General features: G+C 39.5%; 1 protein-coding gene across 2 annotated transcripts in view; it reads right to left on the bottom strand.

The window, feature by feature from the left end:
• Positions 1-19,543, bottom strand: part of CPNE5 (copine 5) — a 197,431-nt gene that overhangs the window by 36,142 nt on the left and 141,746 nt on the right. For both annotated transcript variants that reach the window (XM_074236397.1, XM_074236396.1), the window contains exon 10: positions 19,299-19,340. In XM_074236397.1, the coding sequence (XP_074092498.1) occupies positions 19,299-19,340 (42 nt within the window). The remainder of the gene's footprint in view (positions 1-19,298; positions 19,341-19,543) is intronic.

Genomic DNA, 19,543 nt, shown 5'->3' with positions numbered 1-19,543 from the left:
CAACTCTTTGAGACTCCATTTGTGACTTTCTAGACAAAGATACTGGATTGGTTTAACGCTTCCTTCTTTAGTTCATTTTACAAGTGAGGAAACTAAGGCAAATAGGGTTAAGTGACTTTCCCAGGGTCACACAGTTTGTAAGTGGCTGAGGTCACATTTGAATTCAGGTCTTCCTGATTCCAGGCCCAGCACTCTATCCACTGCACCTCCTTCCTGCCCCCAAACAAGTTATATAGAGAATAAGTTTGGGCTAATCCACAGAAGGAAAGCACTGGCTTTAAGCTAACTGAGCCTTGAAGGAAATCAGGCAAGTCTGGAGGAGGAGGAGAGGGAGAGAATTCCAAGGTGGGAAGGCAGGAGATGAGGGTCTTGTGTAAGCTATTGGATCACTGGGTCACAGAGGACCAGGAGGGGAGTAAGGTATAAGAAGACTAGAAAAGAAGGAAGGAGCTAGATTAAGAAGGGCTTTGACTAAGGCCAGACTAAGGATTTACTATTTGATCTTAGAGATCATTAAAAGATGATATTGTCAGGAAGATCACTTTGACAGCCAAGCAGAAGATGGAGTGGAGAACAAAGAGACCTGAGGCAGGAAGACAAGTCATCAGATTACTGAAATAGTTGAAGCATGAAGCAATGAGGGCCCGCACCATGGTGATGGCAGTGCCAGAGGGTTGCAAGCCTGGGGAGTCCTGGAGGATGATGGTAGAGTAGAAAATAAAATAAACTACCATTCTCCATCCCCAGGCCCCATTATCTATCCCTATTTCATAGACCACCTTCTCATTACCCATTTCCTACTTCTCATCTGCATAGACCCATTATCCATCTCCCTTCTTATTTCCCCATCCTCAGTTCCTTCCTTGTTCTTTCCTCATCCTTCATTTCCCCCGTTCTGCATTGTCCATCTCTCCTTGACACCCTCACTCCCTGTCCTCCATTTTGTATTCCCTATCCTTAATCTCCTATTATCTTTTCTCCATCCCCATTCCCCATTTTCCACATATCATAGTCAAGTCCTATCTCCATCACACTTTTCCTATTTCTCATCCTTAGTTCCCCATTATCTATCCTTTTTTTACTATTTCCATTCTCTATTGCCCCTTTCTAATTCTTCGCACTGTCCTCTTTATCCATTCTCCATCTTTCCCCAATTCCTCATTTCCCATCTTCCAGTCACATCCCCATTATCTATTCTTCTTTCATATTCCCCATTAACATCACCCAATTTCATCCTGTCCTACTTATCCTTTAACTATCCTCCATTTCCCATTATCTGTCTCTCATTGACAGTCTCTATTCTCATCATGCATTTCCAATTTCCCATCCTCAGGTCCCCATTAGCCAGTTCCCATTCTCTAACTCTCATTCCCTATCAGCTGCACCAATTCACCATTCCCAATCATCCATCCATTTCCCATTCCTTACCTTCCACCTCCCATTCATCATCTTCTATCCCCCACATTAGACCTCCATCTCCTTTCCTCTCATCTTCCCCCAGGCACCCCCTAGATATACACACACATAGTCAAAAACAGAGCAGCCAGTAGCATTTGCCTTGCTCTTAGTCTTGAAAATATGCTTTTAATGGGCTTTGTAAAAAGAGTATCACCTTCACTCACACCCGCCCCCCAACTCATCTTTTTTACCTTTGCTAGAATAACCTTCCAAAAAAAAAAAGAACCCAATCCTTCAGCTCCTCCTTCCTGCTTGGTGAATAAAGTACAGACCCCTCTGAATAACCTCAAGGGCCTCCCCACTGTTTCCTCCACTCTCTATTTACAGCCTCATATCATATTACTTCACTCCACATAATCTATGCTCCTGCCAAATAAATCACTTTACATCTCTGAAAAACCATGGAATATCTGGAAAAGCACTGAATTTGGAGTCCAAAGGGCTTGCAGCCAAACCCCAACTCTGCCATTTATGATGTATATGATCTCAGGCAAATTCCCTCCCTTTCCTGGGTCTCAGTTTCTCCTTTTGAAAAATGTGGGGTTTGTCATTTAGAGGATCCTTCAAGCCCTTTCCTTGAGCTATTTGTGATGTCCCTTATTATACATGCCACATACTCTTTCCCCCATATATGTCTTTAATCCAGATTATTCCTTATACCTGGACTGCCTTGTGAACTTCTAACCATCCTTTAAAGCCAAGTTTATTTATCTTCTCCAAGAAGCCTTCCCTAACTCCCCCAAGACAGTAAAGACTTTAAAAAACATTTTGTTAGTAAATGCATTTAAAGGATGGGGATAGGATAGACCTCTGATTTCACTCTTCTAAGGAACAGTCAAATAAAGGAACGCCCTCTAGGACCATAGACTACTCTGCACCTTCTCTGAGACTTTCAGGCTTAAAAATATGCCTAAAGCCCTAGTCAAGCCTAGACTGAAAAGAGATTGAAACCAGGTCCCCCAGGCTCTTGGGCCAACTCAGTCTCTTCTGATGCTCTCAACACACATTAGTTTAGAAGAACAGATATCATATCCCCCTTGGGCACAGTAAGGTCCATGAGAGCAGGCAGGTGTGTGGTGTATGTGTGGTGTGTGTGGGGGGGGGGGGAAGGAGGAGGAGAAAGAAGAAAAAAGAAGGAGAGGAAGAGGAGGAGGAGGAGAAAAGAGAAAGAGGGAAGAAGATCAAGAGGAGAGGCAGAAGGAGAGAAAAGGGGGAGATTGAGGGGGAGGAGAGGAAGAGAGGGAAAGAAAGGGGGAGAAAGAGGAGAGACAGAAGACAGAAGGAGAGGGGGGGAAGGAGGGAGGGCATGAAAGGGGCAGGGAGAGCAAAAGAGGGAGGGAGAAGGAGAGAGCAAGAGAGAGAGGGAGAGGGATTGAGGGAAGGAAAGAGAAGGGAAGAAAGAAAGAGAGAAAGGGAAGGAGAGAAAGAGGAGAGACAGAAGGAAAGGGAGAAAGAGGGAGAAACAGACAGAGAAGGAGGAAGGAGAAAAGAGAGGGAGGGAAAGAGGGAAGGAGAGAGATACTGAGCCAAAGCCAGCAGTACTCCTTGGGGTTAGCACAGCAAAGGTCAAGGTAGGTCAAATGTGCAGAGTTATAGAAAGGGTTAGAGGGAGATGTCCTAGAAAACCAAGAGGAGATGTGTGATGAAGGGATTGGGGTGAGGCAGGGGGAGGGCAATATCCCCTCACAAAATTGGCTTCCTCAGTAGACTCAGAACTCCTCGAGGAGCCAGGGATTGCTTTTGCCTTTCTTTGTATCCCTAACATTTATCACAGTGCTTGGCCCATAAAGGGCTTAATAAATGCTTATTGACTTCTTGGGCAGCTGTGGGAGAAGGGCTAAATGAAAGTAATAAAAGGGACAGTATGCATTTATACATTTTTACAGAGCATTTTACCCTCTGTGTGACTCCTTGCTGCTCTTCTATGAAGTATATTATTATCTCCCTACTATGGGTGAAGAAATTGAGGCTCCAAGAGAGGAGTGATTTGTCTAAATTCTAGTAAGTGTCTGAGGTTGGATTTGAATTCATGGAGATATCTTTCTGACTCTGTATCCTGCATTCTATCCACTGGACCACCTAGATGCCCCTAAAGTTCTAAGTAATATATATATATATACACATATATACATATATACACATCTCATTTAATTCTCACAACCCTGGGAGGTAAGGTGATGCTATCATCATTTTACAGTTGAGGAAACTGAGTCGAAAAGAAGTGAAGTGACTTTTCCAGGGATATACAGCTAGTAAGTATCTGAAGCTGGAATTGAAATCAGATCTTTGTATGTTGTTTTGAAATCTCTTTGGAATATTTTATATATGTTTTATAAATTTACTCACTTGTATATATATATATATATATACACACACACACACATATACATATGTGTGTATATATATATATATCTTATATATAGTTTGTATTTATTTAAGTGAGTATATGTAATATTCACCCTTTCCACCCCAGCAGAATGTAAACCCCTTGAGCACAGGGACTATTTCATTTTATTTTGTTTTGTTTTTTCTTTGTATTGCCAAGGCCTACCACAGTGTCTGGCATGGAGTAAGCATTTAATAAATTCTACTGTAGAAAGTAAATGCTTAATAAATGAAATTAGATTGAATTGAATCCAGATCTCCTGATTCTCAGTCTGGCCCACTTTGGACTGAGACGCCAGACTTCTTGGGAATAAAACAAAGACCCAAGACCAAGAAAAGACCAAATTCAGGATTCTGGCAAGAGGTATCCAAAGAGACCAAAAGGGCAAGCAAGAATAATCTACAAAGCAGAGTATTACTATGCATCAATTCTTGCCATGTTCCTTCCTGAACCTTAGTGACTTCATCTTCAAACTAGGAATTCCATAACATTCAATTCTATTGTTCTAGACTCTGGGAATATGAAGACAAAAAGTACCTGATTTCTGGGCTCAAGGAGGTTACATGGACAGAGATAAATGTGTGTGTGTGTGTGTGTGTGTGTGTGTGTGTGTGTGTGTGTGTGTGTGTGAGAGAGAGAGAGAGAGAGAGAGAGAGAGAGAAAGAGAGAGAGACAGACATACACACACAGACAGACAGACAGACAGAGACAGACAGAGATGAGAGAGAAAAAGAGACAGAGATAGAGATAAAGAGACATAGGCACAGAAACAGTGACAAAGAGACAGAGACAGAGAAACAGAGACAGGGACAATTATTTTGTCATTGATCTATCAACACAGATATATTGCTGTTCCAAAACTTAGTGTTGACTGGGAGCCCTGAGAGATTAGAAAACTTGTTCAGGGTTGAAGAGCAGTATGTATCAGGAGCCAGACTTGAACCCAGGTCATTCTAGGTGGCAAAATGGATGTGTAGTCTCCTTGTCATTGGAAGCAGTTGGATGGCCTTGGATAGAGAGTTGAACCTGGAGTCAAGAAGATCTATGTACAAATCTGACCTCAGACACTCACATAGTTGTGGAATCCAGGTAATAATAGATCCTACTTCCCCAGAGTTATTTAGATTGTTTAGTCACTTTTTAGTTGTTACCTACTTTTTACTATTCCTATCTTGATTTTTCTTGCCAAAGATAGTGCAGTGATTTGCCATTTCTTTCTCCAACTCATTTTATAGATGAGGAAACTGATGGCCACAGTCACACAACTAATAAGTGTCTGAGGCTGAATTTGAACTCAAGCTCTTCCTGATTCCAGGCCTGGTATTCTATCTGCCCTTTCTAAAGATAAAATGAGATATTTATAATATGCTTTGCAAACCTTAAATCTCTCTACAAATTCTGGCTACTGTTATAGTTGCTGTCGTTTTTGTTATTTCTATTTCTATTATTATTAGCCTCATTCCAAGCTTGCTCTCTACACACTGCCCCATACCTGTCTCTCATTTTGGGACATTGGAGGATATGAATACTTACACTAACTAACTCATTGAGTTGTTATGAGGAACATAGGCTATAAATCTCAAAGGTCTCAGATAATATGGGTTATTGCTTAGTAATCATCTGTAAGGCCCATTCTAGCTCTAAACCCATGATTGCAATAATCATATGATCCAGTACATTTTATTGCCTTTCAATTGCAAGAGTTTGCTTCTCTATGACTCTCCTGGACATGATTAGAATCATGATGGCTCCAGAGAGCTGACCTGAATGTAAGTAATTTTGGCAAGGGGTGGAAACTACCTTCTTAAAGCCATAGCCCCAAGCCCTTGGGTGCCACCCTGACTCACATTTAGACACTGAGACTCTGCTAAATGTGAAACCCAAATGGTTCACTGTAGTTTAGTCTCATTGATTTAGAGTTGGAAAGGAGGGCAGAGACCACCTAACCCAACTCCCTTATTTTACAAGTGAAGAAAGGTTCAGATCAGACAGGGAGGGAGCCACAAAATTGCAGCCAAGTTCTCTAACCTCAAATCCAATGCTTTCTGTAATGGGCAACAGTTTGTCTTCGTTAGATCCTTTTCTCTGGGCAGCTAGGTGATAAATGGATAAAGTTCCAGGATTTGAGTCAGGAAGACTCATCTTCCTGAATTCAAATCTGGTCTCAGACATTTAGTAGCTGGGTGACCCTGGGAAAATCACTTCACCCTGTTTGTCTTGGTTTCCTCATTTGCAAAATGAGCTGGAGAAAGGAATGGCAGACCACTTCAATGTCTTTGTCAAGAAAACCCCAAATAGGTCATAAAGAATCATACATGACCGAAATAACTGCACAACAAAAATTACTTTCTGATTTTTTTCAAAATAAGTCATTTTAATGTATTGCTTTAGGGTAGATAAGTGGTACCCCCATCTCCCAGAATTATTTAGTTTGTTGGTATTTGGTCATTTTTGAGTTGTTACCACTCTTCAGGATTCCTTTTTAGGTTTTTCTTGGTAAAGATACTGGGGTGGTTTGTCATTTCCTTCTCCAACTCATTTGACAAATGAGGAAACTGAGGGAAACAGGGTTAAATCAAAAAGCATTTGCAAAGCAATATAAAAATTCAATTCCACAAGCATTTATTCTTTTTCTTTCTTTCTTTTTTTTCTTTTTGCAAGGCAATGGGGTTAAGTGACTTGTCTAAGGTCAAACAGCCAGGTAATTGTTAAGTGTCTGAGGCTGGATTTGAACTCAGGTCCTCTGGACTCCAAGGCCGGTGCTCTATCCACTGTACTACATAGCTGCTCCCCCCCCCCCCCCAGCATTTATTAAACTCATCCTGGGTACAAGCATTATTCCAAACTCTGGGCAAGGTACAACATTTAGATAAGAAAAGCTCCTTGCCTTCATGAAGTTTACAGTCTAAACTCAATCCCAATTCAACTCAATCTCCTGTTTGCTCTTTCTTCTGAATAGTTCTATCCACTTTGAGATAGCTCTGAGGTTGGAGCTGCTCTTCTCACTGGTGAGTTTCTGACTGACAGCTATTTCTTAAGAGGTTTTAAACCATAGTCCCTATCATTTTCAGTTCAACTTACTCCCAGAATTTCTCCATCTCCTCAGCAACTTTGCCTCCAATTAGGTATTCTCCCCCTCTCCTACTTTCTAGCTCCCCTTTATACTGTCTTTCCCTATTAGAATGTAAGCTCTGAGAGTTGGGACCAGTTTGTTTTGGGGTGTTTGTTTGCATTTGAATACCCAGGAATATAATATAATAATAAGTATTTGTTATCTCTCTCTCTCTCTCTCTCTCTCTCTCTCTCTCTCTCTCTCTCTCTCTCTCTCTCTCTCCCCACACCATATCCATTTGTTTTTCATCAGCCTTTTCTCTGAACAGACTTTATAGAAATGGATACACATTTAAATGTCCTGAAGGAATGAGGAGAAAGACTCGATAATGAGAGGCAGTTTAGAATAGTGGATAGAAGATGAGTCTTGGAGTCAGAGCAGAGTACTAGTACCATCTCTAACACTACTGTGTGTGAAATTCTATCAAGTCACTTCTCTCAAGTCCAGACAACTCTCTATCACCAAAAAACAAAACAGAACAGAATCCAACTGCAAAGTACACACTAATTTGCTCAGCTAGAGGGTATTTCTTGCGAGTTTCCTAAGCCATTGAAGTCTCAGTTCTGGTTAAAAAAGGGGAAGAGGAGAGGGGCATTCCATGGAATGTATAAAGATAAGGAGGGGAAAACAAGCAAATTATATGAAGGGGCCCCTCAGATCTGAGAGTCAATGTTGGTGGGCAAAATAAAGCTGGTGAAGTAAAAAGGGAGGAAAATGGAGCCAGACTGAGGAATTTGGATTTGATGCAACAGATGATAACAAGTCACTGAAGTCCTGTCTTCTCATTTCCCTATCAGCTTTGATAGCTTTGATAGCTTTGACTACTTGCGCAGAACTGGGACAGGGCAGATAGGATATGGTCTGTCTTTGAGAGCTTCACACTATTAATGAACACAAGAAAAACTAGGAAAGAGGAAGACTATGATCAAGAGGAGACTGGTTAGGGCATTTGTGTCGTCTGAGGTGAAACAAAGTCATGTGTCTTATTTTAACAAATAGACCAAGGAATCCTAAATCTCAGAGTTGGAAGGGACTGGTACCACCTACCTCCCAAGCCCTTGGGATTTAGAGCTAGACTTCAGAGGTCATATAGTTCAACCTCCCATTTGAAAGATGAGGAAAATGAAGCTCAGAAGATCAAGTGACTTCTCAAAATAATCAGAGGAGAAATTTGAATCTAGGTCCTCATTTTCCAGTGAAAACACCCTTTCTACTTTCCAGTCTATGCCTGAAAGTAAATTCCCTCTAAAAATCCTCAACAAGTGGTCAGTCATCCTCTGTTCTAAGAAATCTAGTGATATGGTCAAATGTCTGCTGGTAAATATTTAACAACCAGCTCTCTGGTGTTAGAAACTCCTTGTGAGGGACTTTCCAATTCTCTATCCACAGTGCAACATTGACTCTCTGACAATTATTAATTTCTAAAACTGGAGTGGGATTCCAATGGAATGGGAGATGGAGAGTGAGCATCCAAGATTGTGCTGGAGTCAGTTCAAACTGATTTGTGAGAGTCAGTTGTTAAATTTGCAGGATGACAGATCACTCCCCTGAAACTGGCAAAGGCTGCAAAGCAGGTCTGGATTTATTGTCTTGTTTATTGGCTAGACTTAAGAAAAGTAATGAGGAAAATGCTAATAAGTTAGATTTTTTTTCTTCTTTTGGAGACGAAGTTTATTCTGCCTTATTTTTCTTTATTACTTTCTTAAGTCAAGCCAATAAACAAGACAATAAATACAGCCCTGATTTGCAGCTTTTGCCAATTTTAGAGACATGATCAGTCATCCTGCAAATTTAACAACTGGCTTTCACAAAAACAGTTCAAACTAGCTCCAGCATATCTTTAGATACTCACTCTCTATCTCCCATTCCATTGGAATCCCACTCCAGTTTAAGAGGGCACTAACCATCAGGAAAAGAGTCAACTTTGTATTGTGGGTAGAGAGCTGAGTTCAACTCCCATCTTTGATAAATATGGATTGTGTGACCTGGACAAGTTCTCCAGACAACTTAGACTATAAATTGTAAAAACAGTATGGGAAGTATCCCCACTCCACTGATGAAATTATAGGTCAAATCAAAAGGTAGGAAACTTTTACTTAGTACAAAAATCTAGCTATCTGCATCTTAGAATCATAGTCTGAATGATGAGAGGGACCTCGGAGACTGTAAAGCTCTTTGTTGGCTATTATTATATAGCAGGGTTTTTTTTTTAGGTTTTTGCAAGGCAAATGGGGTTAAGTGGCTTGCCCAATGCCACACAGCTAGGTAATTACTAAGTGTCTGAGACCGGATTTGAACCCACATACTCCTGACTCCAAGGCCGGTGCTTTATCCACTATGCCGCCTAGCCACCCCCTATATAGCAGTTTTAAAATTTGTAAAGAGCTTTACAAATATTTTGTAAATATTTTATTTTATTTTATTTTCGCCACAATCCTTAGAGGTACTATGATACTGAGTTTAGGAATTCACTCCACTACAGATTGAAACTCATTTTTGATTTGTCAAATTGATTATTTTTGACCATGCTCACTCATGGATCCAACAGAGAACAGAGGCTCTCAACCTCAGTTCTAGGTTGGGAAGGATGGATCTTGCTTTTGGTCCCTGCTAATGGGGGAGTCAGTACCAATCAGAATTGGAATCAGGCCAGTCTGTGACTGATGCATGTTCAAGCTGGGCAAGATAGGAAAATAAAACAAAATAAAACATGGGATTTGTGAACTTAATTTTTAAAAATTATAACTCTATTTCATCATAATTGGTTTTCCTTATAATGGGGCTGCATCATCCTCACAAAGTTTAATTCCCTGGAGGATAACTGCAGGGGCAGGGCAGGTTTAGCAGGGTTGATATTACAGGTCGGAATTAAGGGTGGGGGAACAGTACATGAAAGTTGTTGCTCCCCTATTTCTTAGTCTTAATAGTCCTTTGTGGTTGTTAAGCCACTAATTTGCTTCCAAGTTGGTATAGCCAAGGGTATATTAGGGTCTATTTTTCTGGATGATGGCTAGGGTTACTAAGATAGAAGCAGAGACTATGGTTGGAGGGGCAGTGCTATTTCTGGGGGCATTGTATTTACATACCCATTTATGTCATTTGATGTTGTTATTGACCAAGACTGTGGACCCTTCTCCATAGAATTATGGCTCAGTTATTGTGTTAGTTTCCTCCATATAAGCACCTTGAGGGTAGGGGCATCTGATTTGCTTATATTTATATGCCTGGCACTTAGTCAAGCCCATAGTATAAACACTAACTTAAATGTTCTAGCTTGCTGGCTATCATCATAGACAACAGGCTACAGTCTACTTATACCCTTTTGTTATAACCATTGACCTTGGGATTACTAGCTATCTAAGAATCTTCAGGGTCAAGTCAAGTCAACAAGAATTTATTAAGTTCCCACTATATACTAGACATAAGTTCTAGGTATAAAAAAGGTGAAAGTAGCTCCAAACTAATGGGGGAAACAGCATGCAAATAAATCTATACAAACAAGATGAGGATAAGGTAAGTTAGGGATCATCTCTGGGGAAGGCTCTACACGAAGGGGGATCAGCAAAGGCTTTTTTGCAGAGACAGGGCTGATATGTTCTAATATTCATCACCACATAGCATCTTAAAATCCTGGTTTTATAAAGATGGGTTTTTGTGCTGGGTGGCCACTTGGGATCATTAAAAGCATTTCACAATTTTCTAAATGTTATTCAGCCTACTCTCTTCTTTCTATTCAGTTCTGGGGCCCAGCTCATCATCCATCCACCTGCAGCGCCTGGCCTACATAGTCAGTATTACAGATTCCTTCCCACGATAGGCATCCAGCTGCAAGTCCTTGTCTGGACAATAAGCATTTTATATCCATTTGAGTTTTTCTGTATGCACTGAAAGACTGATTTCTTTTGAGTAATCATAGTTACATAGATCTCAAGCTGAATGGAGAAAGAAGAAGGGAAGAAACTCCTACTACATGCTGGCTAAAGGATTTTACAAATATTATCTTATTTAGATCTTCATAACAACTCTGAGAGGTAGTCACTGTTATTATTTCCATTGTACAGTTGAGGAAACTTAATCTGAGAGAAGTTAAGTGATCTAAATTAGGAAGTACTGGTGACTAAATTTGAACCCAGGTCTTCCTAACTCTATCTAGGTCTAGGACTCTATCCAGTGTGCTACCAGATGGCAAAACTAAGACACCTAGACCTGCTCAAAGTCACAATAGCATCGAGTCTGTATTCAAGTTCTCTGTCTCCAAATTCCCCATCCTTTTCACTGCCGTCCTCATGAGTAAGGAGAGAGGGGCTAGTGGTAGGGATATAGGACAGAGGTCACCAGCTCTACGTCCTTCCTGAGAAAATAACAACAACAACATTTCATACTTATACAGCACCTCTTCTTTTATCCTTGTGGCTACCCTGAGAAGTAGATGTTATTGTTATCCCCATCTCACAGATGAGGAAACTAAGGCAAGGCAGAGGTGAAATGCCTTCCCTACCTTCCTCCTCTTCCTCCTCTTTATTTCTGCCTTCAGGCTTCCTCCGAATCTCAGCTAAAATATTCCTTTCAGCAAGAAGCCTTTCCCATCTTTCCTCAATGTCCTGGTCCACTCCAATTCCCTAGTCCCTCCCTTCCCTGACCCTTCTCTCTCTCTCTCTCTCTCTCATTGCCAGGCAATGGGGTTAAGTGGCTTGCCTAAGGCCACACAGCTAGGTAGTTATTAAGTGTCTGGGCCAGATTTGAACTCAGATACACTTCCAGGGCCGGTGCTCTATTCATTCACTGTGCCACCTAGCTGCCCCATGCATCACCTAGCCATTCCCATTTACTATATATATATATATTGTCTGTACTTGGGTGCTATGCATTGTCTCTTTCATTGGACTGTGAACTGTTTTTAAAAAGAAAAATCTATTTTTGCATTCCTAGTGCTTGTTAGGCCCTAGCATACAATAAGTGCTTATAAATAAAAGGCTTATTGATGGAACAATATTTACAGAGTATTTTGAGATTTATAAAATATTTTACATATTTTGCCTCATTTAATCTCACAACAACACTGTGAGGTAAAATACTAATTTTTATCTTCATTCTACTGATAAGGAAACTCAGAGAAGTTAAGTGATTTGCTCAGGATCACATATATATTTGAGACAAGATTTAAACCCAGCTTTTCCTGACTCCAAATCTGGGATTCTATCTGCTTAGCCATACTGTAGGCATAGGCAGTCCCTTTAAAAAGATAATACTTCCTCCCAGAAAAAAAAAAAAGATGTTTAGAAGAAAAGAAGAAACTCTCCAAAAGAAGACGGCAGCCACTTATAGAAGAGGCCCAACATAAGACAGCAGCATCTCCTTGCCAAAGAAGTAATTTTTTGTGACAGATTCATGGACCAATAAAGATGTCCAGCATGCATCAGTGAGGAAGAAGAGGTTCCTGAGAAAGTAATGCAAGGAAGCCATGAGAGGTGTTTAAGCTAGAAGCTTCAGATATATCTCCTCTCCTGGCAACATGGAAATCTGAGATACTGTGTTCCTTTTACCTATGAGAAATTTTTCCTTTTTAATTAATGAGCTGTTTAATTAAAAACCCTTTTCTTTGATATAACAGGTCAATTAGTTTGTTTTGGTGAAAAGAAAGATTATTTCTCTCTTAAATTAATAACCAATTAATATTGAGAAGGGGGGGAATTCAGCTATTTTTCCTCACTATTTCCTCATTTAGAAATAAATCCCTGTAGATTATTCAGCCAGTCCTTGTGAAGGACATAGGTGATAGATGAGATTGCCCCAAATCCTTTGGGTATATATTCCTCATCCCACCCAACTAGAAGACATTACAAAGAATATCTAATCTAGGTAGAATTCTTAACCCAGCATCATCATTCACTGTTCACTGATTGAGTAGAAGAGAGATCCTTATGTATTGATTACACCACCACAACCCCTCACCAGAGTAGTCTGGTTTGAGATGAGTCTCTCTTTGTCCATTAGTGACATGAGCAGAGTCATGATATTACTGCATGGAGCATTTGAGTAATCTACATGTATTTTCTTCTAGACAACTAGATGACATAGTGGATTAAACCCTGGACTTGGAAGCAGGAAGATCTGAGTTCAAATACACTTACTAGTCATATGAACTTAGACAAAACTTAATTTCTATCTGCTTCAGTTTCTTCATATGTATAAGAGAATAATAACTTTTTTATTGTTACTTCCTAATATACTTAATGGGGATAATAGTACATATTTCACAGGGTTTGTTGTTAGGATCAAAGGAGATAATATTTGTAAAGTACTACACCTACTGGTGCTTTTAAAAAGGTTTGCTAAAATTTTTTTCATTTATATTCAATACCTAACAAAGCTACTGACACATAGTAGGCTGAATGAATGCTTGTCTATTGATCAATGGCTTGATTGTTCTAATTACCTGCAGTTCCTTTTTTGTTTTCTACTTTTATGACTAGGGAGAATGTTCCCAACAACATGGTCCATTTCTTCCAACAGTATGTCAATTCATTGGTCGATGGACAATAGACAAAGATCTTGCATTTAACATAAAAACTATAAAGCTAATATTTCTAGCTTTAATTCTAGCACTAGCTATTCCTAGCACTCTCTGTCTCTTTTTCTGCTACTTCACCCTTGTCATCATGGAAGTAGAAGGGGACCCACAGGACTGAAAAGACTTTTTATTCAGTCCCCCCCGCCCAAGTCTTCCCTTCTCCAGACTAAACATTCCCAGTTTTTCATGAAGCATAGTTTCCAGTCCCCTAGTCATCGAGTTGCCCCCTTCTTTATGTGTTCTGGTTTGCCAATGTTCTTCCTATCATGTGACACTGAATAGGACAAAGTGGGAAAAGATTAGAACCTCCTTGTTCTAGCATTATCATCAAATGGACACATTCAGATGATAACAATAATGTCAATGTTAATTATATTATTATTAATTATAATATAAAATATTATAATAATATAATTAATAATTCATGATTAATTATAAGTTTTAATATTAATTATACTATGCTGGTACTAATTATTAATGACCTACTAATATTAATTATATTGTGTTAACATTAACAGCAGTATTTATGTTAATTTTATCATGTTAATATCAATTAATAACAAGTATGATATTAATTTTATCATGTTAATATTAATAATAATAAGGGTAATGGTAATTAATAATAACTAGAATTTATATAGCCCTTTAATATTTATAAAATCCTTGCCAAATATTATTTTATACTCATAATAACCTTAGGCAGTAAGTGCTAGAAGTGAAGTGATTTGCCTGGGGTCACACATCTAGTAAGTTTCTGAGGTTGGGTTTGAACTCAGGTCTCCCTGACTATTGGCCCATATGTGAGCTCTCTACAGTTCAGTTGTCACAACTCAACAGCATTTTTTAACTTTTCCTTTGGAATTGCCTTTGAAGCTTACCATCATTTCAATTCAATCCATTCATTCATTTCTTCAACAAATATAGCATTCTTTCGATGGTATCACTTGCCTCTCTCCCAGCACTGAAATTTGACGATTCAAAATTTAAATTGTATAAACATTTAAGTGTCTCCTTTGAGCCAGACCCTGTTCTTGATGCTGGGGATATGAATATAACACCTGTGTTGCTATGGGGATAAGAGGACCAGAGTGCACCAGTTGGATGGGATTTTTTTTTTGAACATGGACTACAGAAACTGTTTTCTTGGAGATTTTTGGGACAGATGAACCAGAAGGCAAGGATTCGTGTGTCCATTTTCCACTCCAGGACCTTGTGATCAGGCAAGGGTCAAACAGAGAGCACCTGCTCCCTAGTCCTTTCTTCTGTGTCTTGGAACCATACTTAGCAAACAGTAAGTACTTAATAAATGCTTGTTGATTGGCTGACTGATAGGCTACTGCTGCCTCTACTCTTGCCTTCACCAGACAGATGGAAGAGGAGGCCCAGTATTGAGAGTGGCAGACCTGGCTCCCTTTCTCTGGATAGCTCCAAAAACACAGTTCCAGAAGTCTAAGTTCAAAATATGTCATCAAGAGCACCCTAGGAGGATGTCTGCTTCAGTCTCTTGTCGCTATAGCAACAAAGAATAAGGACCTAGATAAGTACCCACCCCCCAAAAATGAACTAGGCTTTGCCATTCAGGGGCTTCTATTCTATGAGACAAATGGTACAGATAATAAAATTCAATAAAGCCTTTTAAAGCATGTTATACATTCAAGGTTCTATGCAGAGCTTATTCTTCTGAATACTTTCAGTGATGCTGTACCTTAATCATATAAGGAGGGAATTTGATTTTTGAAACCTTCCAAAGCCCTCTGGAGTCAAGCCTGATGCCCGAGGGGTCAGGAAAAAAATGATGTATTACTGTAAGTTAACAAGACAAATTGTCTTACAGGGGTCCTGAGATGGCCCTGAAGGTACATATCAAAGAGAATTCTGAAAATGTTTGGGCAAGGATGATATCACATGACCTCCCAATTATGTTACTCTTAATAGGGCAATGCAAATCAATTAGATCATTAATTAAGCATAATTAGACTACTAATACAGATGAGGCACAGTGTTAACCAAAGTAGATATATAAATAAAAGTAAAAGTTCCTGCTCAAAGGGAGTTTACATTGTCTTCTGGGAAATACTACCCTCTCCTTCTTGACTCTTTCTTCTCTTTATATTTTCAGGATACCACTCTCTCCTAGCTCTCTTCCTACTTATCTTACTGCTCCTCCTGTGTCCTTTGCTAGATTCTCTTCTACATCATGTCCTCTAATGGTAATTATTACCACAGGATTTTATCTAGGGACATTTTCTCTATGTATACTACTTCACTGGATGATCTCATCAGCTCCAAAGGATTTAAATTACCATCTCTATGCTGTTTCTCAAACCTACCTATCTTTCCTACCCAAAACTCTCTGCTGACCTTCAATCTTCAAATTGCTTTTCCTACATCTCAAACTGGATGTCTGATCAGACATCTTACACTCAATATGTCTAAAATAGAACTCATTATCTTTCCCCCTAAATCCTCCTCTGCTCTTTTCCCTATTAGTCTCCACACCACCACCACCACGTTTAAGGACTTTTTTATTAAAGCAAAAATTTTAAAATCCAAATTACATTTTCTTGCTCAGCTATCAATTTTGTTATCTAAAATAATTGGTAATATTGTGAGCATTTTCCTCAGTAAAGATTCAGAAAATTAAAGAAACTTCCCTATTATTCAGGAGGACAACACCATCCTCCTAGTCCCTCAGGTTCTCAATCTAGGAGTCAGCCTGGATTGCTCACTATCATTCACCTCCCATATCCAAGCAATTGGTGAAGCATGGTGATTTCTTCTTTGTAACTTCTCTCCAGTACTCCCCATCTCTCCTCTTGTCATCACTCCGGGGAGTCTCTCATCACCTCAAATCTTGACTATTATAATAGCTTATTTTGGGGGGGGCATTGCAAGGCAAATGGGGTTAAGTGGCTTGCCCAAGGCCACACAACTAGGTAATTATTAAGTGTCTGAGGCTGGATTTGAACTCAGGTACTCCTGACTCCAGGGCCAGTGCTCTATCCACTGCACCACCTAGCTGCCCCATATAATAGCCTGTTAATGAGTCTGCCTACCTCAAGCTTCTACCAATGCCAATCCATCCTCCATTCAGCCACCAAAGTGATTTTCCTAAAGGACAGATTCAGCCTTGTCACTTTCCAACTCAGTAAACTCCAGTTTACTGTCTCCAGGATCAAACACAAAATGCTCTGTTTAAATCCCTTCATAACTTATCCTCCACACACACTTTTCCAGCCTTCTTATCCCTTACTCCCCAACATGTCCTCTTTGATCCACTGACCCTAGCATCCTACCTGTTCCACAAACAAAGGCTGAGTGTAGAGTATGTGAAGGGGAGTAATACAAAATCATTCTGGAAAGATAGGCTGAAACCAGATGTCTTTAAATGCCAATCAGAGGAGTTTGTATTTTATCCTAATCATGAGCCATCATCACTTAATAAAGATACACTGAATTTGAATTTATTTATCTGGACTGTTTGATGCTTGAATTTTTTTCTTTTATTAAATAGTACGATATAATCAATTAATAAATACTCTTCAAGATCTTCCTATATTCTCTGCATTTTGGAATTGGAGGTTTACTGGCATGAAGCAGGAAGGGAATAAAAAAGAAATGTTGGGATGGGGTATTCAAAAGGCAAAGATGGCATGTGGCTTATTCTGAGAAAGGAGAAACTTGGTGGTGCAGATAGAGCTCTGGCCTAAGACCTGAGTTTAAATCTAACTTGCTCAGACACTTATTAGCTTTGAGACCTTTGTCATGTCACTTAACATATGTCCTCAACTGTAAAAATGAGGACAATAATCACACTTATCTCCCACGGTTGCTATGAAGATCAAATGAGGACATTTGTAAGGGGTTTAAAGGTCCTATATAAATGCTATTTTTATTATTATTTCTTTCTTAGTCTATCCAAAAATCAGGGACAGCTGTATCCCTGATGTGATATGACCTAAGGAGGCCCCCAGACACTACTGAAGCTCCAAAACAGGAGTCCTTATTATCCCATAGCAGTTCCAACAACTAACCAGACTGAGTCAATGCAATTCAATTTAAATTAATAGGTGGAACAGCAGGACCAGATCAATGAAACAAAGCAGCCCACCAAACTATGCCACACTGGCTACCTAAAATAACCAAGCAGGCTTTGCCCTTAGCAAAACTGAAACGATCTTCAATTTAATTTGATTTAGTTTGACAATTTAACTTAATTTAATTCAATAAATTTAATTTGACAAATATTTTTATTAAGTACCTACTCTGCATTGGGGACTGTGCTTAGGCAATGGGAATAAAAAGACAAAAATAAAACTTTTCTTGCTCCCAAGGAGCTTATGATGTTCTGCATATCATCCCTACTAAGCAGGGGAAGAAAAAGAAGAAGGAACAAACCTTAAGGACCTACTGTGTGCTAAATACTTTATAGATCTGATCTCATCTGATCATCACAGCAACCTTTCCAGGTGGGGACTACCATTATACTCATTTTACAAGAAACTAAGGCAGACAGAAATTAATTGACTTGTCCAGGGTTACAAAGCTAGAAAGTACCTGAGGCTGGATTTGTATTCAGGTCTTCCTAACTCTAACTATGTACTACATTAGTAGCTGCTTCAATGAATTCATTCTTCTATCTATTACTTCCATTTGCTCCTCACTTCTCACTCAGGAGTCTGTTTCACCTCAGCAGTCTCTTATCTTTTTGACCTCTGCCTCTTCCCTATCAAAACTTAACCAAAAACCTTATCCTCTCTCTGCTAGATAACATTGGCTAATCTGAGGAATTAATCCAGAGACTTAAGATCAAGGATCTGGAATTGGAAGGGTTCTCATTTTACAGATGAGAAACTGAGGCACAGGGTTCTGAAGTGACTTGTCCAAGGTTGCACAAGGACAAGAGGAAGCATCAGAGAAGAGAGACTATATGAATCAGGTCATCTGGCTCCAGAACTGGGGCTTTTTTCAGTGTTCCACATTTAATGAGAGGTTCATAAGATAATACATTTATCTAAGGGATCTTAGAGGTCATCTAGTCCAGTCTCTTCATTTTTACTGAAAATGAAACTGAGGTCCAGAATGGTTAGTGTTCTCCCTTTGAAAAAGGTCCCTTCCAGCTCTGAAATCTAAGAGACACCCCAGTTCTCTCAGTAAAAACCTCATTGCCAAGCTTTATTATTGTTTAGTCATGTCCAACCCTTTGAGACTCTGCAGATCATAGCAAATTTTCTTGGCAAAAAATACTGAAGTGGTTTGCCATTTTCTTTTTCCAGTGGATTAAGGCAAACAACAATTAAGTGACTTACTAGGGATCACACAAGCTAGTAAGTGTTTGAGACTGGATTTGAATTCAGATCTTTCTGACTCCAGGCCCAGCACTCTATCCACTCTATCTAGTTGTGCCCCATTACCATGCTTGGTAGGAGACAATGACTTAAGGTACTAATTTTCCTTGTAAAATGTGTGCATTTAATAAGGTTCCCCCCCATGAAAAAAATTAGGAAATTTCAAGCACTACAGTCAAAGATGCTGGTAGATTCATGGAAATGAGGGGGTCTTTCTTTTAATGACTCCAACATCATATTCCTGAGTGGTCTAGCCTGCTATGCTCATGAGCAGATATGAATGAATAACTGTGACATAGAGTCAATACACTAACCAGGAAACCTGACCCTCTCATCTCCTCTTGACTCCCACTCAGGGTGATAAGTCATACTTTCCAGTTTTTCTTGCTGCTCTTCTTTCTGGAGTTCAGGGATTCTACTTACCTGCCATCCCGATCCCAGTCATACACCTCCACCTTGATGGTCCTGTAAGACAAAAGAATAAAAATCCCCAATTACTGCCATGTTCTCAAGACCCCAGACCTGACATCATTTTCTTCCCTGCTTCCTTATAAGGAGATAGACCAAAAAAAAAACACTGATCTTGAAATCAAAAGACTTTGGTTCAAATCTTGATTCTGACATTTAATGGCTGAATGTCGCAACCTCAGTCCCAGTTCTTTAATAAT

The sequence above is a fragment of the Macrotis lagotis genome, chromosome 5 (genome assembly GCF_037893015.1).
Source record: "Macrotis lagotis isolate mMagLag1 chromosome 5, bilby.v1.9.chrom.fasta, whole genome shotgun sequence".
Lineage (NCBI taxonomy): Eukaryota > Metazoa > Chordata > Mammalia > Peramelemorphia > Peramelidae > Macrotis > Macrotis lagotis.
The sequence above is the reverse complement of the archived record's forward strand: the minus strand, read 5'-3'. Positions and strand labels throughout refer to the sequence as shown.